The sequence below is a fragment of the Sander lucioperca genome, chromosome 4 (genome assembly GCF_008315115.2).
Source record: "Sander lucioperca isolate FBNREF2018 chromosome 4, SLUC_FBN_1.2, whole genome shotgun sequence".
Classification (NCBI taxonomy): Eukaryota; Metazoa; Chordata; class Actinopteri; order Perciformes; family Percidae; genus Sander; species Sander lucioperca.
The window spans coordinates 31,811,755-31,837,237 of NC_050176.1; the positions used below are offsets into that span (position 1 = coordinate 31,811,755).

At 38.3% G+C, this 25,483-nt stretch overlaps 3 protein-coding genes across 4 annotated transcripts; all 3 read left to right on the forward strand.

Moving 5' to 3' along the window:
• The first annotated feature begins 45 nt into the window (after window positions 1-45).
• On the forward strand, window positions 46-9,883 carry sgms2a (sphingomyelin synthase 2a). The gene is made up of 7 exons (XM_036000068.1): window positions 46-134; window positions 526-759; window positions 5,625-6,128; window positions 6,806-6,923; window positions 7,651-7,804; window positions 8,300-8,466; window positions 9,612-9,883. The coding sequence occupies exons 3-7, from the start codon at window positions 5,680-5,682 to the stop codon at window positions 9,795-9,797; spliced, it is 1,074 nt and encodes a 357-aa protein (XP_035855961.1). The 5' UTR covers window positions 46-134; window positions 526-759; window positions 5,625-5,679; the 3' UTR covers window positions 9,798-9,883.
• A 1,172-nt stretch (window positions 9,884-11,055) lies between these two features.
• LOC116034298 (cytochrome P450 2U1) lies at window positions 11,056-19,318 on the forward strand. 2 transcript variants are annotated; one of them, XR_004897016.1, is made up of 6 exons: window positions 11,056-11,657; window positions 13,406-14,041; window positions 15,175-15,336; window positions 17,773-17,830; window positions 18,152-18,319; window positions 18,424-19,318. XR_004897016.1 is itself a non-coding variant. In XM_031276918.2 (5 exons), exons 1-5 carry the CDS (start codon window positions 11,231-11,233, stop codon window positions 18,603-18,605), a joined length of 1,575 nt encoding a protein of 524 aa, XP_031132778.1. In that variant the 5' UTR covers window positions 11,058-11,230; the 3' UTR covers window positions 18,606-19,318. The 2 variants fall into 2 exon arrangements, 1 of the variants encoding a protein (XP_031132778.1); XM_031276918.2 differs by lacking the exon at window positions 17,773-17,830 and having other exon boundaries at window positions 11,058-11,657.
• A 1,096-nt stretch (window positions 19,319-20,414) lies between these two features.
• On the forward strand, window positions 20,415-25,254 carry hadh (hydroxyacyl-CoA dehydrogenase). Its single transcript, XM_031276939.2, has 8 exons — window positions 20,415-20,638; window positions 21,782-21,910; window positions 21,994-22,151; window positions 22,249-22,375; window positions 23,512-23,601; window positions 23,697-23,769; window positions 24,576-24,692; window positions 24,959-25,254. Exons 1-8 carry the CDS (start codon window positions 20,522-20,524, stop codon window positions 25,075-25,077), a joined length of 930 nt encoding a protein of 309 aa, XP_031132799.1. The 5' UTR covers window positions 20,415-20,521; the 3' UTR covers window positions 25,078-25,254.
• Window positions 25,255-25,483: the final 229 nt, after the last annotated feature.

The following is a 25,483-nucleotide window of genomic DNA, read 5'->3' on the forward strand; positions in this document are numbered from 1 at the left end:
GCTCGGGGGGAGGGGGGCGGGGCACAGGGTACGGGTAACTGATCTGATGTCAGTTTTGTTTCGTTATCGTCGCTCAGCACAGTAACTGGCTGAACGACTCAACTGATCTGCAACCAGTACTTACAAAGCAAACGGTTCGTAATTACCCACAAGTAACAAATATACAGTTCTCATTAAAATATAATGAGAATTAATTATTTGGAATACTTGTGTTTTAAAAGTGATTCTATGTTTAGAACTGTATTAATAGCCTAGGCTATAGGCTATGGCTAACCTAAAAGAAAGGGAACTTATGGCTTAAAAAGCAAAATTATTTTAATGGTATATAGGCCTATTTAATTCTACGCTTACATTTTATAGGCTAATGATAAAAATAGAACCTTGTGTCCCTCCATATTAAATGCACACTCATACCCTATAATAAAACACCGTGCTTCTCCACCATAACTGCTTTAAGATGTGAATCCCCTAGAACACCTATTTTACATGAACGAAGTTACAGGGCGATGCTTGTGCTGATTACAGGACGTTTACTCTGAATTAAAGGGGGTGCGAAGCAGGAGGTTGGGTACAGACGCTGGATGGATCTAAGAATATGCGGGGGTTCGGGGAGGAGCGCTCCCTCAAAAGCGAGTGTCACTGTCGGGTATGAAGCAGTCCAGCCTGAGCAGAGCAGCGACCAAGCAAGCAGGGCGCAGCATCAGAGATTCAAGGAACTGCAACTACAGGAAGAGGCGCTAGGAGGCCCGAGCAAGGCAGGTAGGATGCTAAACTGTGCAACATGTGAATCTAAACACAGATCTTCATCATGTCGTCGGTATGTGTTTGGTTTCATGCGATTAATTGCGGCATTAATGTGTGATCTTCAATAGGCTGGGATAGCCGGACTGGATTTGATACTCCTGACATTCAACTTTTTTTTATCTGTCTTGCTTACAAATAGAAAAATACAATGTGGATATGAATTCTAGGAGACATAATCAATGTCTGAATTTTCATTTGTAGTATATAAGGCTTATGTGTTGGCATAGATTCATTCAAAAAGTTGTATTCGATGGATCAGAGCTGGGAGACTACGTGTTTATGGTATGATGATGTCACAACATTTATTAAGGTAGCCTATTTATTAGTAGCATCACATCACGCACAGATAGCCTAAATAGGTAAGTTGTCACATAAACCTTAACAATATTATTTTTTAATGTATACAGTATATACCCAGCACAGATACTGTGTGTTCTTGTGATACAGTTGCTTTATGCCATTCTAATAATTCAGCTGTCAGTTCCCAAATGCAATAGCTTTGACTGGGAGAGCTTAATTACAGGATAATGACCTGTTGCCCCACCCAGTAGCCTCATATGGAACATGGTGTTTAACGCTGTCTGTGGGGCCACTGTGCTACACCCCAAAAGTAAACTTCAAATCCGGCTGTGCTGCACACATCACATGTGACAGACTGCCGCTCTGTAATAACTGGGAGACACCCAGTTCTGAACCTGACATTACTGCCAGTATCCACCCCACATGTGGTTATGGCACCCAGAAAAGTAGGACTGGCTCCAACCGTTTTGGCGTATACTATAGAAGTGGATGTCTTTTCAGAAATACAATCAAATGTTCTGTCTAAGAATATGTATTTGTGTGATTTGATGAACAGCTTTGCACAGCAAACTAGTATTATACATGCATAGTCATGGGATCCTGTATAAGAGGTGAACATCATTGTGTTAAAACCAAAAGTTTCAAACATTTGCTCTCTATCATTCCCTTTATTAACAGGACATGTTTACGGGTAAATGAATACATAGGACTATTACTTATGTAATGACAACAACCTGTGCTAATGTTGTTGCTATACTGTGATGTCAACATCTACTATTACTACAAGTATACTTCTTCTTCTAATACTACTTCTACTATTACCATCTACTACTACTACTACTACTAATACTACTAATACAACTACTACTAATCAGTGGTAGAATGTAACTAAGTACATTTACTCAAACACTACCTAAGTTAAACTTGTACTTATTTCCATTCCATGCTACTATACTATTCCACTACATTTGGGGGAAACATTGTTACACACTGCAGTGTAAAGAAGTTAAAATTAGCTTCATCTGAACCAACAGTGAAATACTACTAAGACATCAGGGCATCAGTATTAACAATCCAATAATATAAGACATAAAAATACAACACTTTTGCTCACAGATACTCATGTATCTTTACTTAAGTATTATTAAGAACATTGTATTACTGCTGCTCTGCAGCTTTTACTTAAGTAGAGGATCTGAATTTCTTACACCACTGCTACTACTGATAACTATTTTTAAAAAGCCATCTGTCCATCTTGTCATTCCTAAAAGCACATAGAAATAATCTTTTTTTTTTTTATCAAAAAGACATTGAGGATGCATCTTTATTTTTAAACAGCAGAGTACACAGTGCCAACGTGCTATACAAACATGTGCCAAATACTTCAATCACATCCTTTTCATTGATACTTTTGAACTATACATTTAAAAATGTGACCATCTGTTTCGGAAATTAAACAAAACATGTGGGAAGTCAAAACTAAAACCGAAGCATGATGTACTGCTAAACATGCCGTTTCCATGCTTGATTTACAGCAATTACATTTTAGAACATATGGAGTCAACTCCTATCTGTAGTGTCACCAGGTCCGAGAGGGCTGGGCCACCTCTGGTGTGACTTATTTTTAACCCTCCCTTTGACGAAGACAATCCACATGATGTAAAGAAGAAAATGAGTGGACAGCAATAGTAGCATGTTATTATGAAAGTCCCAAAATGGAGTCAAAGCCTTGGTTCCCCTGAAGTAAAATACAGCCTTTAAGGCAACTGGGTGGCTTCTCTTGAAATAGCATGCATGAGCGAGTGGAGGCAGCCAAGTTATCCATTACGGCCTGTGACCATGTGGAATAGGTTTTCCTGCCAGTTTTCCATCACCACCCATCCCTTTAGAGTGCTGGGTGCTCTGGCTGGTGGGAAAACATTGTGTTAGTGTCCACTGGGGAGGAGGGGATCGGTGGAAAACTGGTCTAATGGAGACTCTGCTGACCTTCCATGTACAGTACACATAGTGCAGTTTTACAGTAAACACTGGACAATAAATATCTCCTTTGCATCACAGAGTATGCACTGATACAAGAAAATATAGGACAGAAACACCAACAGTATAGGTTTTTTGAAGAACAAATCCACCCCAACACAGAAGGTATTGTACCTCTCCAACAATTTTGGACAGTAAAGTCAATATTTACAACAACTACGCCCTGCATAAACCAAAAATCAGAGCATCACAACGATCATAACGAGCATCATAAGTAATTGTTTAGTAACCTTAACAAATTACAATGTGAAAGTTCATTCTTGACCTTTCAATTCGACAAAACCATCCCAACTCAAAGTATGCTTACTAGCTTTTTCTGGAGCTTTTAACCTTATCATCTTCCTGTCCGTGTTAGCTAGCAAGTGGACCTTGAGTTTGGACTGTTTTGTCCAACTTAACCACATAGTTTTTTAACCCTGGCCACAATATTTTACTCACCATAACCAAGTAGTTTGAGTTGCTTAAAATAAATCAAACCTTAAAAATACCAGGCTTATAAGCATTGATTTTCTGCCCTCTCTGGTTGAAAGTGTCAAGTGTGTTGCACCTCTGACAACACCCAGCATCAGCATCGCTGTCAGGCACTGACGTCATGCGCTGTCACAGTTTATGGAGCAGCAGCAGGATTTCTTTTTATGACATTGTCACCACAGCCTGCCTCTCTGACGTTTATCTCAATACAGACATCTTTGAATTCACAACTTTAAACTGAGCTGGCCAATATTAAAGAAGGTAAAAATATAAATGATGTTTTATTACAAAAATCAAATCACTGACATAAGGTACATGGCATTGTAATTTGCTTCTATTGTTTGTCTGCTCTTGTTTATCTTTTTTACCATCTTGGTCCTTATTTATATACCTTATGACCCCTTTAAATCCATTAAAGTCTGTCAGACTTTGTGTTCTGTAGCCATCCATCAGTTGCATAACAGAGGCTGAATATGCTATGGGTTAGTCAGAGGGCATTCTACAATAAGCCTTTCTCCACTGTAATAATATTTTCCCATAAATTGATTCTGAGGAAACTGATACTTTCAGCAGCTCTCTTGTATCGAACCATACTCAATTTTTATCTCCTATTTTGCCCTAGTGCCAGGTTTGTCTCCAAGTGAATATACATTTCTGCATGTATCCCAGAAGACATTTATTGTGATGCATTTCAGGGCTGATAGGAGAGTCCTCAAATCCATTAATGGAGCTGTTAAAGGGACTAAAAGCCTTTTCAGGAAAATGGCCATTGTTGTAGTGCTCTCAAGTCATACACTGAAAAGAGCTCAACAACAAACATTGCACTCCAACTTTGTTTGTCTTATGGGTGCCAATACAAATCATTTACCTCTGCCTCCCAACAATCCACCCATTATTTTATTTACGTAAGTAAAAATGGGGACCCCGGACAAGCCCCCATTTGTCACAACCAAGCTCCAAGGCTGTGACAAGAATGGGAGACCAGACAAGGTGTTAGCGTAAAATAGGCATGTATTTACAAAAACAATACTAAGGAAGGAAGGTCATGTATGCATGTATGGAAATGTCTGTAGCAAGAAAAACCTAAATGACAGCTGCGGTGATGGAAGAGAGAGAGTCTGTGGGAAGGTGGTGAGCTTTTATAGGCAGAACCACACCAGGCCAGATGTGCTTCATTAAGATAAAGACTACCCTCTGCCTTGACCCAGATCCTGTACAACAAAAGGGAAACCAGCAGAACTAAAGACACAGGGACACCTAGTGGGCTCATCGCAGGAGTTATATGATGAAAAGCTCCAGAACAGCTACTAAATGGACCATGGTGGTGGTGAGATTGTTTTGTAAACTACTGTGTCTAAGATCAAGAATTACAAAGAATGAACTTTCAATCTCAACAAGTTGAGTTTCATTTAGTTTAGTTACCTTTTCATTCAAGCAGCTTAATACTTGCATGCAAATCCCTCTGTTGCAGCACACCATTTTTGACCATGAAAAGTGACCAGAAAAGTGACCATACAGCTGCTTGTTGAGGACAAAATCCAAAAACCAAAGCAGTGAGGCGGAAAGATTTTGAAAGACCCAAAATAAAACTCTGACTGAACATCCAAACAGAAAACTGTCACAGTGGTTCTGGTGAATGTCCAGGGAAAGGAAAATGTAACACACAGCATTAACTCAAACAACCACATATAGAATAGTTGGCTGCTATAAACTCAAAAATAGTTCAGTCTAAAATGGACATTTCGGCTAGTGGAATCAAGAACTGTACATTAATAAAAGCGCCATCTCTTGCTTTGCTTATCCCTAAGATAAGGAAGAGTGGAAACAAAAGTAAACCAGAGTTCATCTCCTCTCTGTTTTTCATCATGGTGAGTTGACATCCTTAGCCTACTGAAACCAAGGAGTACCATACCTTTGTGCTGTTCTATCTTATGCAGATAAGAACAGTGTGCTTGTGCTTTCCAAATCTAAAAGTGTGTCAGTTTTCAACCTTTCGTTCTCTCTCATGACAGCTAAAAAACCTCAACCCAGAGGAGCGGTGCCTGTGGATGGACAGTGCAGGCACCCATGGCATCACAGGAGCTTGTGGATGCGATAGACTCTGCAGCTAATAGTCTGAACCCAGGAATGGAGGCTGGTGCTCCGCCCAGCAATGGTAAAAACTGTCCTGTCCACACACCTGGGGGAGAGGATACAAAGAGGGGCTTTCGGAAAGGCATAGGGAGGCATAATGACTACGTGAAAATTTCCGTGCCAGAGTCCAAGGTAAATCGTCTGCCCATGGAGTGGTGGAAGACAGCATTGGCATTCTTTTATGCTGGCTTTAACTTGGTCCTGACAACAGTCGTCATCACTATAGTCCACGAGAGGGTCCCCCCCAAAGAAAGCAGCCCACCTCTTCCTGATAAGTTTTTTGACTATATTGACAGGGTCAAATGGGCATTTACAGTGACAGAGATCAATGGCATGGTGCTGCTGGCCATTTGGATGATCCAGTTGTTCTTCTTCAGATACAGGTCAGAACCTTTGATTATCTATTGTACAAGTTGTTTATTGTCAGCTTTAGGGAAGTCTGGTGATATTCTATTTACATTTTTCTTATTGTCAACAAATCCCATGATCCCAAAGACCAAAACAAACAAAAAAATAATCCTAATAATAAGTCGTGTCTGTGTCAGGAAATGCCTGATATATCTTTTTTTTTCTCTCTGTGCCACAGGCCTGCCTTGTACAAAAAAAAAAGAAAAATGGTGGTTTTGTTTTTTTCTCAAGATTTGTTGAGAAGAAGAAAAGTACAGAATAGCACCAGGCTTTTCTTTTAATGCAAGACAAAAAAAGTCAAGTGAAAATTCAAAGAGAAAAATTGTATTTAGTAGGATAAGGTATGCTACAGTGTTTATTTGCTCAATAAATAGTTAACTGTTTTGTGTGTTAATGTATCTATGCTCTGTATGTCCCTTTCTGGTTATTCAGGAAATGCCAACATGTTCAACATGAATAGAAAGCAGTCTTTGCTATAAAAAACCAGACCTCACCACTGAAGTTTTACTGTAGATAGCTAAAAATGTTTAATTTAATTCCACTTTTGACATCATATCTTCCACATTTGGCCATATGCCTATAAATATATACAAAAAACACAACAATATTTCTGCACTCACTCCATTGTGGCTCTTACATTATCTATTTACAGGTCAATAGCAAGCAGGCGGTTCTTCTTCCTCATTGGCACCTTGTACTTGTACCGCTGTGTCACCATGTACATCACCACCCTGCCTGTGCCTGGCATGCATATGACTTGTGCTCCTAAGGTGAGGAGAACGCAAACATCAGAGCGGGCATCAGCTGTCGTTGCTCAACCGTGTACTCTCGGGCACCCTCTGAGACTCACAGCCACACAAGAGAGGCAGATATATAAAAAAAACATTTTTACTTTTTACCGCCTCAGGACACCAACAGTATTGAGGTGCATCAGTGTTTGATCAAAAACATGTGCTCCAGGCTGTTGTTTGATGGGTTGTGTTGTGCAAAAGGATCAGAGGTTGGACAGTTTAGGAGTTGTTTTGTTCCCAAGAATTTGAAATGTTTTGGACAGTGTGTCAAAAGCCTTCAGCTACTTGTAAGAAGTGAGCTGTTAACTGTTAACTATCTTTGTTTTACTTTCCTCAGTTCCTCTTCATTTTGACTGCATGTTTCTCATCCCTGTCAATTACCAATTCAAATTAATTGGCAACCATTTTGATAATCAGTTAGGCCTAATCATTAGAATTAGCTTATTTTCTTTGTTTTACGTCACTGTAAATGTTATGTATTTGACTTTTGTACTGTTGGTTCAGACAAAACAAACAAGTTGAATTTGTTGGGCTTTGGGAACTTGTGATGGATATTTTTTCACTTGTTTTCTGACATTTTGTGGAGTTAATAGTTGATTAATTGAAAAAAGTATTGTAGATGAATTAATCATTAGTTCCATTTCTAATGTTTCCGCTAATCCAGTGTTTGTCTGTTTCTCCCTGTTTACTTCCTGTTCTCAATCAGCTCTACGGAGACTCCCATGCAAAAATGCAGCGAATTCTACGTCTGATTTCAGGTGGAGGTCTGTCTATTACAAACTCTCACCTCTTGTGTGGAGACTTCCTTTACAGTGGACACACTGTGATGCTCACCCTCACCTACCTATTCATCAAGGAGTGTGAGTATTCAAAGCATCAGTTGTTTGTTTGCTTTGTTTTGAATCATTCATGGGAATTTCCCATGAATAATATATTAATGATAATGTCTGTTTCCATTATCATCCCATATAGCCCCCAGTATATTTTATACAGCTACACGTGGAACTTCTAGGAACTAATAGAATACAAATGCCTGACATGTGTTGCCAGTGTTACTGTTTTTCTCTCTTTCTTTCACATTTTCAAAGTTTGACAGCAGAGATTTTTATATATGTTGTATATATTTAAGCTGTCTATTTCTGGATAAAGCAGAGATTAAGTTGTTTGAAGTTTTCCTTATAACCATGTTCTTTGCTGTAGCCTGGCTTATCTGTGTGTTGCAGAAAATCCCTGTTCTTGTCACATTGCACTGAAATGCTCCAGACGGCCTTTTTTTGACAGAGAGAGAACATGGAAGAACAGACCACAAATGGATGTTGTTGTAAACTCTTGTCTTTCCTCCCCTCTTTTTAAAGACTCGCCGCGGTCATTTTGGTGGTACCATCTGATGTGCTGGCTGCTGAGTGCCGTGGGTGTGGTGTGCATCTTGGTGGCACATGAGCACTACAGTGTGGATGTGGTCGTGGCCTATTTTATCACCTCCCGCCTGTTCTGGTGGTACCACACCATGGCCAATTTACAGGTCTGAACACTGGGTTGCTGTTTGTGTGCATGTTGGAGTGCAAGCGAGTAAAAAAAAAAAACTTTCAGAGCAAATTTTTAAACTAAAATTACATTTAAAAATTAAAATGTAGGCGACTTAAAACTCTTTGATCCACTGTATACTTTTGCTGTGGAGCAAAACAAACTGTTTAGTCTGGAATCTGACTAAATGTGTAAAAATTGCCTTATAAAGCAGCTGGCGTCGTCTTTATATACGACTTTATAAACAGACAATACAATACAATGCAATACAATAGTCCTATTAATTTCTGGAATGAAATCAAAAGAATGATTAACTGTAAAACATCGTTACCAACGAACATTGATGGTGTCAGCGGCTCAGAGAAAATTACTCAGTTGTGGCAGAAACATTGTTTTTGTATTGTGCTATGGACCGTTTTTTGTGTCCTGAATAAAGAATAAAGTAAAGTAAGTAAGTAATAGTTCCCCTTTCATTGAACCTTGTTACACATTAATCATTATGCATGGGGGTCTTTACTGTCTCTCTGGTGACATGGCTGTATTTTGTTCCCAGGGTTTACCTCAAGTGTACCAGCTAAGAGTTACATGCCAACACAATAAAGTATGACAGTGTTTAAAGTAAATGGTCCATATATTACATATAATGATGTATTTGGAGTAAGTACAAGTATATTTATAGACTGTGTTGTTTCATAACTGGATGTCATTCCTATTCCCATCACAGTCAGTATATGGCTTCTCAACATGGTGATTTGCCCCCTCTACTGGCCAAAACAAATGTGTCAGTTGATAAGGGGTGGTGCCAAGCAACAATTTTATTTTTCATTTTTATTTTTAGCGTGCTTCATCCTTGTATGGCTATGAGAAATATCCCTTACAGAAAAACCACATAAATTTCCCATGTGATCACATGTTTTTTTTCACATGTGATCACATGTGGTTTTTCTGTAAGGGGTCTCACATGCCATTGCACCAAAAGCAACTTTTAAATGATATAAACAAGTCACTTTTTGACGAAAGGAAGTGTTTGACCCTTTCATCTGCAGCACTTTGAGCTGCATTCCTTGTATGGAAAATATATATAAACAACAACTTGTTTTATTCCTGTTCTATTCTAAAGGATAACTATTATTTTCTTGACAGACTCTGAAATGCTCGCCCAACAACTACCTCACCAACACTTGGTGGAACCCCCTGTTCAACTTCATGGAGAGGAACGTCCAAACCTCGGTGCCATGCTCTTACAGTTGGCCCATCACCTGGCCTCCTGCCTGCCTTAAGAACCCCTGCAAGAAGTACTCCATGGTACAGAGCACACGAGAGGAGTGACGTGACCCTGATATCCCTGTCTACTGGACAGAAACGTAATGATACCAAATGCATAGCAATGAAATAAATGTCTCTGCAAAAATGAAGTCAATCATATTGTCTCTCTGTGTTCTTTGATGCTATTATTTATGATAAGTCCTGCAAAGTCATCATTGTTTTTGTAACCCAGCTCCTAGTGAACTTCAGACATGAACTGACAGTTTGCTGCAACAGACAGCATTTGCGAGATTTGATTTTAAATACATGTATGCTACCATAAGTCTTTCATACTGTATGTGTTGACGGGGTTTACCTCAATATGATTTCAATGTGCTCAAGTCACAAGGTGCCTTAGTGTGTTCAATGTCAGTGGGTGTACCAAAACAGTTTTATTCTGTGAGTATTTTATTATTATTATTATTATTATTATTATTATTATTATTATTATTGCTAATTTTGTATTCATTTTGTATCATTTAAGTAGTCTTCAGTGTGTATATCCTAGCTGTAGTCTAAACATTGTACTGTTGTATTAAAGTTTAACCATACTAAGGCTTCAGTGTGTTTTTGATTTAATTAAATCATTAGTCAAAGTCATCATTATGCTGTATACTGCAACTGCATGTTTTAGGCAATGTTATTTCGTGGCTCTCTTATTTCTCGCAAGTCACAAGAAATGTATTTTTACTTAAACTATTATCAAATTTAGCATTAAATATAAACGCTAAATTTGGATTGAATATTTAATATGGTCTCTTCTGTCCTCAAAGTTTTCATGTATTTATGTATGTTTTAAACAAATGTAAGTTTTATTCCTAATATCACGTAATTGATGAATTAACATGCAACTTTAGTCACATACAAAGAAAGGAATGGACAAATGGCAAGTCAAAGCCCACTTGATGGTAATTTAAGTTTACTCTTTGCTATTACGCCCCTTTGAATTGAATGTATGAAAATTATTCCACAACATTGATAATGATGTTTGGGATGGGGTTCAAACTATAGCATATGTTTTTTTTCAATAAAATATTATATTATTGCTTATTTAATGGACATTTTAATATCTGAAAGTAACTTTATGGTAGCCCTTCCCCAAGAGGCACTTGAGCATTTATTTTACTGTATTTTCCTAGATTGTTAAGGGTTTGTTATTTACATCCACGGTTGTTACATTGTAGCAAATAGCAGGCCGTGGTGGGCTGGTATATCTGTTGTCGTCACTGTCGAAGTAAACCAATCACAGCAGGCCACCGCGCTGTCAGCCAATAGGAAGCCAAACACAGTACAACATTGACACTTGCCGTTTCACAACAACACGAATAGCTTGAGCTTCGCAGATAAATGCCAGTTTTGTGAAGTTGGTGTATCATTTATGATTTTACTCGGGCTGCATGCATAGGCTACTCTTAAACATGGGATAGCAGGTATTGTCAGCTCACTGAATTCACACCATGGTTTCGCTTTCATGGCTGGAGAGTCTCAGCGGCGCAGAACTCTCGCACGTACACATAACTTTGCTAGTATTCTTGCTAGTGTTTTATACAGTTAAGGTTATTAATCAGAACCGACGGGACCTGGCAAATATCCCGCCAGGTCCGAAGCCGTGGCCCTTAGTCGGTAACTTCGGCGGCTTTCTCATCCCCTCTTTCATCCGGCAGAGGTTTGGACAGCAATCAGACGGCACCGTCAAAAACGCTATGGTTGTATTAACGGAACAAGCCAACGTGTATGGTAACGTGTACAGCCTTTTTGTAGGGAGTCAGTTGATGGTTGTGCTTAATGGCTATGAAGTGGTCAAGGATGCACTCTCAAACCATTCCAAGGTGTTCTCCGACAGGCCAGATATCCCTGCTATCACTATCATGACGAAACGCAAAGGTAAACAGTTGTTTTCATTAAAGGACAATTTTTATTGATCTTCAACTTCTGAGAAGTGTTGATTCAACCTTATTGTTCTTTTGGAGGCTGTAGTTTGCGGTACTGTTGAATTGTAGGCTATTGTCTGAGAGGTCTTTCTAATATGGCTCTACTCATAATATAGCCCAACAAACGGGGTGGGCAAATTGTCAGTATAACCACAGCCAGATTAAAGGATGAATTCAAGATTTCTAAGGTGTAGCTGTAGACTTAACAGTCTATGGGTGTAGCCCATCTTAATGCAATACTCGATTCCTTTCTGTATACATTGTAAGTGTTCTTGGTTGCTGTAGCTCAGACCTGAAAAAATTTAACCTCTAACTTAAACCTGCATAGACAACATTTACTTGTGGGCCTGTAGAGACACAAGTTGGAATTTGGGACGTATTAGAAAAAAGAAGAAGAAAATAATGTAAGCTTGCTCTGAAAAAGTGCAAAAAATGAATTTCTAATGTTTTGGTCTGTTCTTCCATTAGAATTGATTTCTGAAATTTCACAATCCTTTCATAATCTGAGTTACAATGTTCCCCTACCTCTACCGAGAAGAGATATACTAAGTAGGACCATATCAAGCAATTGTGTCTCGCTAGCTCTAGGCTACACAGATAAATAGGCTACGCTGAAAACTGGATAGACTAGAGACGAGAAATTATAAGAATTTTAAATTCAAAGCCAAGTAGCCTACTTCACATAACAGTGTCATGGATAGCAAGATTTGCTTTTTGGCATAAATATCGATAATCCCAATTGTTAGGACATCTAATTGCATCTAATGCATCTAATTGCTGCTCAGTCTGTTTTTTGCAAGCTTAAAAAGCTAGCTTTAGATAGCTTACACAAGTTAATGGCCTGTTATCTAAAAAAAATGCATGACTGACACAATAACATATAGAACTCATACAACTCAATGATTCACTAAACTATGAATCCTTAACTCTTACACACAGCCCCTGGACATGATACAATCGTGCATTAAATGTCAAAATGTTGATCTTTACCTGTTAACATACCTCTCTTGATCTGAGGCACAAAGATGAACTGCATCACCGCTGATAGGAACCATCTAATGGCGAAAGTGAGAGACACAGTTTTATAGACCGTTATCAAATATGATTTTCTGCTTGGATCAGCTAACATTTAAAGTAACTGGAATAATGAGTTCTCAACCAGGAATATTCGCATAACCTCAGGTCGGACGTCAACATTGTGAGATAAGGCATTCCTTTGTGGTGGTCTGCGCTCTCCAGGTGCCCTTCTAGTTACGTATGTAACAATTATTTCACATGCTAAGAATCACCCAGTATATTAAATCCATCATCATCTCTGTAAAGCTTATTTTTGTCCAGGTCTCTGGATATCTTGTAGTCCTACATTTTGTCACACATCCAAGAGGCTTCATCAATGTGGAACTGATTAACTGTCCTATTTTGATCAAACAGACAAAGTCCAGTTGCTTTAGATTAAGGACTCCACTTGTGTCATGCAAAACTACAAGGGTTCCTATGCTGTAAGAAGACATAGAGAGAGACTACTCTTTTTAAATGATTACACTATGCAGTGAATGTGAATTACATTCTTTAACATTTCTGTGCTTAGTTCATCATTTTCTCATAATGTAATAACTTATTTTACAGTTTGACGAATCCATAAAGATAAGAATAAAAACTGACTAAATATGCCATCCCTTTTCTGGTCTATTTAAACTTCAGGAATAGTCTTTGCACCTTATGGGCCAGTGTGGAAAAAGCAGCGCAAATTCTGCCACGCCACACTCCGAAACTTTGGCCTGGGGAAGTTGAGCTTGGAGCCTTGCATCCTTCGAGGCCTGGCTACCGTCAAGACAGAGCTGATGCGACTGAATGAGGGGTCGGGTGCCGCTGGTGTGGACCTGGCCCCGCTGATCAGAAACGCCGTGTCAAACGTCATCTGCTCGCTGATCCTGGGACAGAGCTTCCATCACGAAGACCGCCAGTTCCGTAATATGCTGGACCTGATGGATCGTGGGCTGGAGATCTCTGTGAACAGTCCTGCAGTCCTCATCAACATCTTCCCACTGCTGTACTACTTTCCTTTTGGGGTCTTCAAGGAGTTGCGTCAGGTGGAAGGAGACATCACGGTGTTTCTGAAGAGGGTTATTGCAAATCACCGGGAAACATTCAATCCTGACCACCCGAGGGATCTTGTCGACATGTACTTGAAGGAGATTTCGGTCCAGGAGGACAGCAGCTTCACAGAAGATTATCTCTTTTATATAATAGGAGATCTCTTCATCGCTGGCACTGACACCACCGCTAATTCTATTTTGTGGATTCTGCTCTACATGGTCTTACACCCTGATATCCAAGGTAAATGTAGCAATAGTCCTTTCCAGACTGCTTCCATGCCCTTGGAAAATGTAGCACTTTGTGTAGTTTGCTTGTGCAAAACTGACTGACTGAGTGGAGTGGAGCTGTGGGATCATCACCTGCGATACCTGACATATCTCCAATCAGAAGTTGTAAAGTAGTAAAACAATTATGGCTTCCTAGTGGCCGACCAGAAAGTGACCTCTGCTCACAGTTCCCATGGCAGATTTCCAGTGGATTTTTTTCACAGGTTTTTTATGAATAAAGAAAATAAACAGTGTAGAAAACAAGGAATGATATGCACACAAATCAAAAATTAGGGGTGCACGATTCAGAAAATGTCACAATTCGATATTGATTTTCAGGCTCAAGATTCGATTCAAAATCAATTTTTCGATTCAAAAACGATTCTCGATTTAAAAAAAAAAAAAAAAAAAAAAAAAAAAACGATTCACAGTATGTGAATGTAGTTACTTTTCCCATGTGATTGCAGTAGACATACAATTTTAAAAAAATATGAATCGATTTTTGGAATTCTATGAATCGATTTTGAATCGGTAGAGCTTGAATCGCGATTTGAATGTGAATCGATTTTTTTGCACACCCCTATCAAAAATCGACACACAATTTACTATATTTAAATCGATGCAATTAATTTATGATTTCAATAATAAAATATGATATAAAATATAATTTCAGTAATACAACATGGTCGAGCTTTAAAATTTGTAGTTGAATACTGACGGGTGACACTTATGTCGTAGAAGCGAATGTGAAATGTTTTGAGGCGTATATGAACAACAGACGTTATTTTCATAAATGAAAAACCCTTTGGAAAAAGGAATTGGAAACTGCAGTGGGAACCCACGGCTCGAATACTTCCTTGTTTCAGGACAACAACATGTCTGGCTCGATTATGCATTTAACCACTTCTCCAACTCTTTCACAACCACATTGATCAGCAGATCAGAACATGCACTTGACTTCTGCTTTCTAGCACTTTAAACTTATTTAAACTGGTTTAAGGTATGTCCAAAAGTCACACTTTATTTGCACTCATTTGTTGAGATGATGGCTTCATTAATCATCCTAAAATGATGTGCTTAATATTGTTTCTACCCTTTTGATTTCAGACAGGGTCCAGGCAGAGATTGATGAAGTGGTGGGTACACATCGGGACCCGTCTATGACTGATAAGGGAAGTTTGCCTTTTACTGAAGCCACTATCATGGAGGTGCAGAGACTGACTGTTGCGGTTCCTCTGGCTATTCCTCACATGGCCTCCAAGACAACAGGTAATTAAAAAAACACCTATAGGTGAGCTTCCTAAGTGATGTAAACAGTGCCAATTTTATTAATGAATGACTAAGGAGTTGGTTATTGTGAGTCACAAAAATGCCCGTCATGATTTTCCACCTGTTGTGATTAATGATCAGTCTAGGGCTGCAGCTATCGATTAATTTAGTTAGCGAGTATTCTACAGATTATTCCATTGATTAATCGAGTAATCGGATAAGAAATACTTTTGCTTTATGGTAAATATACAAAAGAAAGGTTTAATTTTTAGGAAAAACAACAATTGTATTGCTTAAATTGCATACAAGAACAGGAATAGACGCATATATTTTTTTAAGCACTGGCAACATGGGCCACCAAGCCTCTTATTCTGTTGGCCAAAGTACATTTTTGGTGGCCCAAATGTAAATCTTTTTCGCCCCCCTTCCCCTCAATACCTCTGGCTCTTTACACATAGGCTAAAAAAGCTGTACACTAAGCCCAGACTGTACAACACTAACAGCAGGGCTATTCAACTGTAGCTACTGTTCAGAAGGACACAATCTCAGAAGGCTGATCTGAGTGAAGTTTAGAAAGAATGAATGCAGACATAATCGGCGTGGTCCGATGACGTCACTCACTCACTGCATAAGTAGCCATGTGCAGGAGGCGCTGGTTCTGGTTTGTCTCCTCCAGCAGCTAAATTTACCGACAGCTTTCGTTTTAGCTCGTTTTCTAAAAATTGGCTATTTGCAGAGTAGCATGCTGTAGTTGTGTAAAACGCTGGATGGGAGACTGCTGAAAGCAGACGTTAATGTTACCTTAATTGTCTTGTCTGCTCTTGTTTTTTGTTTTTTTGCAGCTTTAAACGATCCCAAACTCTCTGTCGTTTTCTCCGCCTGTCTATTCTCTTAGCCCCTCACTATTTTCGGTCTCTTTCTTCATTTTGTAATCCGCGCAGACTGCGAGGATTAGCAATATGGGCAACTGGGCAGTTCAGTTACACATGGCATGTTTCCACAGCTGCGTCAGTCCGTTGTTCGACAGTAATAATCATCCGTGCGGAAACACAGCGGTGTTAGTTAGATTGTTTAAACGAAGCTTCGAGGCAAGTCATTATATGCATTGATTATTTTTAGTAAGTAAAGTATTCGAGTTACGCGAGGAATCGTTTCAGCCCTAGATCAGCCCGTTGAGAAAAGAGAAGAGTTTAAATATTTAGGAACCTTTTTTGTTGCACTTACAGCCTTACAGTTTTATCAGATCAACTTTTCAGATCTAGCCTACTTTATTATCCCACACAGGGAAATTCGTTTGGTCCAGGGCTCCAGACATCACATCCATAGTATCATAAATAAAAACATTTGATCGCAATGGGACAGGATAAACAACAAAGACAAATAAACAGTCAATCCACAACATTAAAATCAAACTTGATATAAAATCAGGAAAATAAATTCATATGATATAAGCCAGAACACTTTTGAGACTGTTTACAGATGTTAAACTTTTAACATGTGTACATGGTACGAGCACCTGGGGGCTCAGAACAAAAATAGACTGTCCAGAATCCCAATCATGGCCAGTCCAATTATTAGGAAAGAGCAGAAACAACTGGGATCTGTATATACAGTCATGTGAAAAAATTAGGACACCCATGCTAAAGTTGACTAAAAAGAGGAATAAAAAAGTCATCTTTTGGAAATTGATCTTAATGCCTTAATTAAAAAAATGAGGACAAATCCAACCTTTAAGGACACTAATTTTGTTTGTGAATAAATAATGTATCGTAAATAAATAAATGTTCTTCCTTAAAATACAGGGGGCATAAGTAAGTACACCCCTATGTTAAATTCCCATAGAGGCAGGCAGATTTTTGTTTTTAAAGGCCAGTTATTTCATGGATCCAGGATACTATGCATCCTGATAAAGTTCCCTTGGCCTTTGGAATTAACATCATCCCCACATCATCATATACCGTTCACCATACCTAGAGATTGGCATGGGGTACTTTCCATAAAATCATCTCTCAATGCAAATCAAACCAGTTATTAGGTTAACTGAAATAAAACCATGCCAATCTCTAGGTATGGTGAACAGTACGTGATGATGTGGGGCTCCATGAAATAACTGGCCTTTAAAAATAAACATCTGCCTGCCTCTATGGGAATTTAACATAGGGGTATGTATAATTATGGCCCCTGTATTTTAAGGAAGAACATTTATTTATTTATGATACATTATTCATTCACAAAGAAAATTGGTGTCCTTAAAGATTGGATTTTTCCTCATTTTTTTTAATTAAGTCATTAAGATCAATTTGCAAAAGATGATTTTTTTATTCCTCTTTTTAGTCAACTTTAGCATGGGTGTCCTAATTTTTTCACGACTGTAAACGTAAGTGAAACAAAAAGCCCAACAAATTGTGTCTGACCTTGTTCATCCCCATTTTAAAGAATTCATAAAAAAAGATGCTATAGAGCTGCTGCAGAAACCAAGAACATTTACAAAAAGGTCTTTCATTCCAAATGCTATACATTTGCTAAATTCAATAATAATCACCATTCACACTGGTACCATGTCCGTTAGTGTTGTCTGTGTATGTTGTGCTATTTATTGTATGTATGTGTGTTTTACTAACCTACCTGTGAGGCTAAAGGCACATTTCCACACTTGGACTATAAAGACAATTATTATTATGATTATTATGATATACAGGGTTAGGATTAGGGATAATAAAGATATACAGAGCTGAATTTGGTTGCTTCGTCATCATTTCACAAGCATTTGATTCGCTAAGGTGATGGCTTTTTAATGTATTTCCTCCTTTTTTAGAGTTCAGAGGCTACACTATTCCCAAAGGAACCGTTATTGTGCCCAACCTGTGGTCTGTCCATAGAGATCCCACTCTGTGGGACGACCCAGACAGTTTCAACCCAGGACGCTTCTTGGACAATGAGGGAAAGTTGCTCAGGATAGAATGCTTCATACCATTCGGGATTGGTATGTAATTCCTTACTCATGTGGGCCAAATAACTGAGGGTTTAAAAATGAATTTGAATTGTCCTTGTGCCGGACGCTAATGATTTATCCGCCGTATCCTTCAGGTCCCAGGGTGTGCATGGGTGAACAGCTGGCGAAGATGGAGCTGTTCCTGGCGGTTAGCAGCTTACTGCAGGCCTTCAGATTCAGACTGCCAGAGGGAACGCCTCCTCCTACCCTGAACGGACGATTTGGCCTGACGCTGGCACCCTGTCCATACACTGTGTGTGTGCACCCTCGTAGATGAAGTGGAATATTTGGTTCTCACAAATCTGCTGTAAATCAAGGAGCTTTACCAACCAAGCTGTGGGTAAAGCTCTCCTGGAGTGACAGTGTAATCAGTGCAAAATAGAAGAAGTATGTTTTGATTGGAGTGTAGCTCTTTTGCTAATGGACTTATGGCTGCATATCACGTCATTATCAGTTAATTTAATGATTATTCAAGCAATAATTTAGTCCATAATATTCCAGAAGCAAATACCCATCAGAAGTGGCCATAATTTAAAGTGATGTCTTACAGTACGTAATACATTTACAATTATATGATTCAGAACAGCTGCAATAAACCCTCTAATTTAAAGAGCTGGAACCAGCTAATGTTTTTTATATTTACTTGATAGTCAAGTAATAATTAAGGTATATAATCAAAATTCTGTTAATTATTTTGGTCAATCAGCCACTTGATTAATAAGGTCAGTATTATATGCCAGATGCCTTTGATTTTGTAAGATACCTGTTCAATATCTGTATTGATATTTTATCATGTTACTGTTTTATAATGCATGCCACTGATTTATAGAACTTGGCACACATATCTGTCCCTATAATGTTCTTTATTAGGGCAATAGGGAAAGAAATATTTTTTTAAGAATTTAGATATATATTTTCCTTACAGACTAAATGGATGAATGGATTGCTGGGAACGTGTCAATAAAAAGAGATTATCCTAACAATAATTACCTGTATCACGAATATATATTTTTGGTTCTATGTTTTTTACTTCTCAATGTTTTTTTTTTTTTAATTGTTTCCTTTTAGGATAACATTGTTTTAGCACTGTAAATAATTTATTTTGATTTGATTTTTCATCAGAACAGTGGAAGAAATAGTCAGCTCAATGCTAGAAACTTTGTTACTGATACAACGTAAAACTTGAATATCATCATTTAACTTTTTTGTTTACTTTTTTATTCTGAACAAACCAGGCTCATGTTGTCATTGTCATTTTGAAAAGAAATACACAGCTCAAAGCTTAGTGTGATTTTACACCAGCAGGGGGCATTCTGGCACGTTTTATAAGGTGTTCCCATACTGTGTAGTGTAGAGTTACAATCAGGTTGAGAGAGGTGAATTATGATTTTAACAAAAACATATCAGGTCAGTAATAAAAATCACCTCAAGGCTGAAAAAGAAACTGACTGCAAACTGGGACTTTCTGAACCATCATGACAGTTAATGTTGGATTAGGGACATTAGGGTCTCTTTTCTATTTGCTGATTTTCATCCTTATACATCCATTCATTTACGCTTGTCAACATGCTTTATCCATCCCCAATAGAACTTAAAACAAACATCCGCTTCAGCCCCAAGATATTATTCTCCGTACCAGAAAAGCCAGATTTTTGTTTTTTACTCTACTTAGACAGAGTTAACAGCACTCAAGTGAATATTTAACTGTTCAGACTCAGATATTTATTATCGACAATCTGGTGTGTCAGCTTAAGTGTGTGACCTTAAAGTAAAAAGGGCACACAGATGGTCTTATTTTTAGATATCCCCATGAAACTCGTAGGAGAAATCTATAGACGCAAATAGACAAGTGTAGTAAAATAAACACCTAAATGTGTATTTTGGATTTTTTCTTTCCACTAATCTAAAAAAAGGCAGGTTATGGAAGCAAAATAGCACAAAACTCAAATTTGACCTTTGGTTCATTAAAAAATTCCCTGTAGGGTCTCGCCTTAAAGTAACATTTGTGTACATATTTACTTCACTTTGGCAATATGTATGATACCCCATGCTGACACATGACACGAATATCTGTGTGAAAGGTCGTGGAAGTGTCTGCGTGATGACGTCACCGCAGACCTTCCTTCTTTTCTAACCCTAACCCGGGATTGTTTTAGTCCTTGAAGTCCAAGTCCTGTAGCAGGTTGACACATCATGGCGTTCTTCACTCACCAGATCTGCAGAGGTTTCTCGTCTTCGGCTGTCAGGAATGTTGTTATTAAGCATGTAACGATCATCGGAGGTGGACAGATGGGTGCAGGAATTGCACAGGTAAGCGTAAGCGACATGCCTTTGGTCTCCGTTTAGCCATGTAGCTAGCATTAGCTTCATTATAGCTAGTGAAGTAGCCGCTCTTTAATTGAGTAGGGACGGTTAACCAGACGTACATAGTCTTAGTCTTCATCCTTAAAGTCTTTTCTCTTGTAAATCCGAAAAGAACCCTCTTCCAATGAAGCAGCTTTGTGCCGCGTGCAATTTGTTCCATATCATATGAGCTTTCAAAATAAAAGCCTGTTTTTTTTTTTAAGTTTTACATTTTCCTGGTAGTGCATGTTATTCTTGTCTAACAGCACAATCACCAGATGATCCCATAAGGAAGTTGTGTTGTGAAATAGTTGAGGTGTCATTCAATAGTTGAGGTGTCATTCATTAAACACAGTTGTTTCCTTGTGTGGCGTTACAAAACAAGACGAAACTCGACTCAGATGAACTGCAGGATGCACATTTAGCCACAAGGTGTCACTCGCCGTATTTGGTCTACAGTAAACAGTTATTGGAAAATGTATGCTGTTTCACAGTCTCACTATAGAACTTTTTCACGGCAGACATGTTGACATGTCATAGTAGGAAAAGCACAGGTGTATTCAAAACCATTAATGATGGCTGCATTCCACTTAGGAGAGGTCCTGGTGTTGTGCATGCTGACTCACTGAAATAGCTTACTGGGACACTTGATGGAATTGAGCCATCGTTAAGGTTATCAGTTTCAGCTGTGCTTTTACAAGTTTTACATGACAAGTCAAAATGTCTGCTGTGAAAAAGGTCCATATACACTGATTTTGCATTTTTTATTTTAAAAAAAAGTCAGACTTTACTGTTTTTGTACAAATAGGCTACTTTTGTTTGTTTTCCAAGATCCTCATCCAGCCGTTTCTCCTCCACTTCCTTTTGTGCATTGCAGTGTGGGACCAAAGTGTACATCAGCAGCACACTCAAAAATGTGTTTTTTTTTGAGTATCTTTAAATTTTTCCAGTGTGAACACACTACATCTAAAATGTTGTATGGAATTGGGACACAGCCCTGGTTTGTGGATTCCGGTTACATTTGCTGTTTGGGTGCCTACTCATTTTTTGCTCTCCCCTAAACATCACGGCTCTGTTTCTAGTTATCTTGAACTAATTTCTTTCTGAAAGGTTGCTGCATCAACTGGCCACTCTGTGACGCTAGTGGACACAAATGAGGACATCCTTAAAAAGGCTGTCAAAGGAATTGAAGGGAACCTTAAAAGAGTGGTCAAGAAGAAGTTTGCTGATAAGCCAGAGGTGAGACACACAGTAGATCACCAGACAAAATAAAAACAAAAGAGTGAAATGTGTGGGAGATATTGCATTTTGGTTTGTTTCAGGCAGGTGAAGAGTTCATCCAGAAAGCCCTGCAGAACGTGTCAACCTCGACAGATGCTGGATCTGTAGTTCAGGGCTCGGATCTTGTGTTGGAGGCCATTGTGGAAAATCTAAAAATCAAACAGGATCTCTTTGGTGGTCTTGACAAGCTGGCTCCAGCGTAAGCACTGTTGTGTATGTGTTAGTGTGTTAGTGTGTGTGTGTGTGTGTGTTAGTGTGTGTGTTAGAGTTAATTATTACCTTACCATGTTTTTTAGACACACCATCTTTGCCAGCAACACATCCTCCCTGCCCATCACTGACATCGCCAGCTCCACCAACAGGCTGGATAGATTTGGCGGCCTTCACTTCTTCAACCCAGTCCCTGTGATGAAGCTTGTAGAGGTACTGCCTTTTTTTTTTTTTTTTTTTTTTTTTTAGAGAATGTTTTTTTTATTTATTTTTTTTAAAGAGTTGTTATAAGAGTGCATGGCAAAGAGAAAGCAACAGCACAGTGGGATGAAAGCAAAGAAGAAGAAATGGGGAAACATAATAAAATATTTAACGGTTAATTTCATATTCCATAATTTTATCTATAGTAATTGTATTGCCTAATGGTAACAAAAAAACGCCTCCCAGCACCTCTAAAGCTCATTATTTAGCATTTTATATTTTCTTTGTTTTTTTTGTATGGATTTAACAAACAACATATAATAATTTTTTTAATCTTATTATTTTTTTTTATTAATGAGCTTTAGAGTTGTTGGTAGGTGGCATTTGTTACCATTGGACAGAACCAGGCTAGTTGTTTCCCCCCTGTTTCCAGTCTTTGTGCTAAGCTATGCTAACTTGCTGCTCGCGGTATCTTTAGATTTACAGACAGACATGAGTGCTATAGAGCTTCTTATCCAACCCCAAGTAAAAAAGTAAAAATAAGCAGTTTCTAAAATGTCACAGTATGGACCTTTTTCACAGCAGACATTTTGACTTGTCATAGTAGGAAAAGCACAGCTGAAACTGATAACCTTAACGATGGCTCAATTCCATCAAGTGTCCCAGTAAGCTATTTCAGTGAGTCAGCATGCACAATACCAGGGCCTCTCCTAAGTGGAATGTAGCCATCATTAATGGTTTGAATACACCTGTGCATGTCAACATCTCTGCTGTGACAAGGTCTATGATATCTTTGTTCAAAAGCATCACTCCATTCACAAATAAATAAATCACAGAAGATGGATCTCGGATACAGAGCTAACCACCACCATGCTTTTAGCCAATTATTTGGGTTACAATATCCAGAAGTGTACAGAAGAGATTTATAGTGTATATACTAATTCAATTTGTGAGTTGGCTATTGTTTTTGTTTTTCTCTGTCAGCGTTTATGAGGAAGGGGAACTATTGAGAACTGAAATATGCCCCGACATAATATAATAATGGGATGGAGACAGTTACAGTCTCGGCTCAGCTTGGAACCATCTGTATGATGCTAGTGACACTTTATTAGAATCAACAAAGCTCTTTAAGTGTCAATCTTTCACAGGTCATTGCAACCTCAGCAACAAGCCAAGAAACCTTCGATTCCCTCCTGAACTTCAGCAAAAAGCTAGGAAAAACATCAGTGTCCTGCAAGGTAATATTTGCTGTCTGATATCATTAGAGCTGTAGTCTCTTAAAAATATATATTTAACAGCCCCAATCAGCAGCATCCAACATCTCTTCATTCAGGATACACCAGGATTCATTGTAAACCGCCTACTCCTTCCCTACATTATGGAGGTCATCCGGATGTATGAGAGAGGTATGTATACCTGCGTCAGCACTAGTTACTGTATGTCCATAGTCAAATTAACACATTAACAAATTTACTGACAATTAATAATAAAACATACACTTAATGTACATACAAACTATTCACAGTAGGTGAGTAAGTTACACTTAAAACCCCTTTTTGTTTCTTATTCAAAATAGGTTGTAGTAGTGTATTCAAATAATACTTTCAATGAAGTTTAAATAACTAGATACGGTTTGTTTAAATTTGTACGGATCTGTTTTTTCCTCGGTTAACTGCTTTAATATAACAGGATAGATCTTTAAGTTCAACCTTTACAGGATCAAGAATCACCATTAAACTGAACCTGGTCTGTACGACAGGCCATGCAGAAAATAGTTTATCAGCATTCTGTTACTGTTACAGCCATTTTCCTTATAAAACAGAAAAATACAACCACACACCTTTTGAATCTAACTTTTCTTCTTTTACTAAATTTAAGACCAGCTTAAATACCTTTTTTTTTTTCTTTTTTTTTTTTTTTTTTTAACTAGCAAGACATACTTCATTCAAATTTGACAAAAACAAAGTAAAACTCACCAAAACTGTCTTGGTTAGTCTTTCCACTGTTTCAACAAACGCCTGGTTTGATCAGAATTAACCCTGAATTAATAGCGTTAGGTGTGAAAATATCCTCGCTCTGCTCTCTGAGCTATGCTAGCTGTGTTACAAACATCATGGCTCTAGTTCAGTATCCCTTCATATTATTTTCTAGTTTCTGATTGATTCCTGCAGCTTTGCATGGTTACCATTTAGTCTTTCTGTTTCTCCCTCAGGTGATGGATCCAAAGAGGACATTGATATTGCCATGAAACTTGGTTGTGGTTATCCCATGGGACCCTTTGAGCTCGCAGACTATGTAGGACTAGACACCATAAAGTTCATCATGGATGGTGAGTAAAACTATAATGGGAAATTATATCATACCTATATTTTCCACTAATATTATATTCAATTTCTGCCAATAGATCCCCCTAAATCTGACACACTGGTACTTTAGGTAAAGGTTCTGAATACTTCCTCCACCACTGGATACGACTTTAATTTAAAAGTGACCGCCTGTGATAAGATGAAACTGCTGCAAAGAAGGATAAATAGAGCTAATTCAAATGAACTGATATATTAAATGTAAAACCCTATTCCTTTTTGTTCTCTTTAGGTTGGTCTGCAGCGAATCCAGACAACCCAGTCTTTGCCCAGAGCGAGTTGCTGACCAAGTTGGTTGCAGAGGGCAAATTGGGCAAAAAAACAGGAGAAGGATTCTACAAGTACAAGTGATTTAGTTTCACAATGTTGCTAGTTCTGTGGGGATGGACATCACTGTGAAACTAGTCAGGACTTCAGAAAATAAGCCATCCAACATGGACTGATAGGAAATAGAAAAAGTGCCTGTGCCTTCTATAATAAAGGTTGACTTTTGTCTGTCAGTCTATTTTCTTATGGACATCCACTGAATGACATCTTCTTTTGTGTTTTAAAGCATAAATTATCACAAGATGCTGAAGTTTTACTTACTTTTTGGTATTTATGGGGTTATCTGAAATAATCTCTGTATGTGGGGTAGTTGGGATGTATGGGGGATTTTATCAACTGCTGGTTGAACATAATATAGTCTCACACATTAATTTCCTATGGCTGGTCATTTTTGACCGGGAACAACACTGATGCCTAAAGTTTGAATAAA

What these genes read in the sequence shown, in the direction of transcription:
- sgms2a (XM_036000068.1), top strand. Translation starts at nt 5,680, where the DNA reads ATGGCATCACAGGAGCTTGTGGATGCGATAGACTCTGCAGCTAATAGT. An exon ending in TTGTTCTTCTTCAGATACAG is followed by an intron (nt 6,129 to 6,805) that starts GTCAGAACCTTT and finishes ATCTATTTACAG; the next exon opens with GTCAATAGCAAGCAGGCGGT. An exon ending in ACACCATGGCCAATTTACAG is followed by an intron (nt 8,467 to 9,611) that starts GTCTGAACACTG and finishes TTTTCTTGACAG; the next exon opens with ACTCTGAAATGCTCGCCCAA.
- LOC116034298 (XM_031276918.2), top strand. Translation starts at nt 11,231, where the DNA reads ATGGTTTCGCTTTCATGGCTGGAGAGTCTCAGCGGCGCAGAACTCTCG. An exon ending in CTTACACCCTGATATCCAAG is followed by an intron (nt 14,042 to 15,174) that starts GTAAATGTAGCA and finishes TTTTGATTTCAG; the next exon opens with ACAGGGTCCAGGCAGAGATT. An exon ending in CTTCATACCATTCGGGATTG is followed by an intron (nt 18,320 to 18,423) that starts GTATGTAATTCC and finishes CGTATCCTTCAG; the next exon opens with GTCCCAGGGTGTGCATGGGT.
- hadh (XM_031276939.2), top strand. Translation starts at nt 20,522, where the DNA reads ATGGCGTTCTTCACTCACCAGATCTGCAGAGGTTTCTCGTCTTCGGCT. An exon ending in AGTTTGCTGATAAGCCAGAG is followed by an intron (nt 21,911 to 21,993) that starts GTGAGACACACA and finishes GGTTTGTTTCAG; the next exon opens with GCAGGTGAAGAGTTCATCCA. An exon ending in AAACATCAGTGTCCTGCAAG is followed by an intron (nt 23,602 to 23,696) that starts GTAATATTTGCT and finishes CTCTTCATTCAG; the next exon opens with GATACACCAGGATTCATTGT.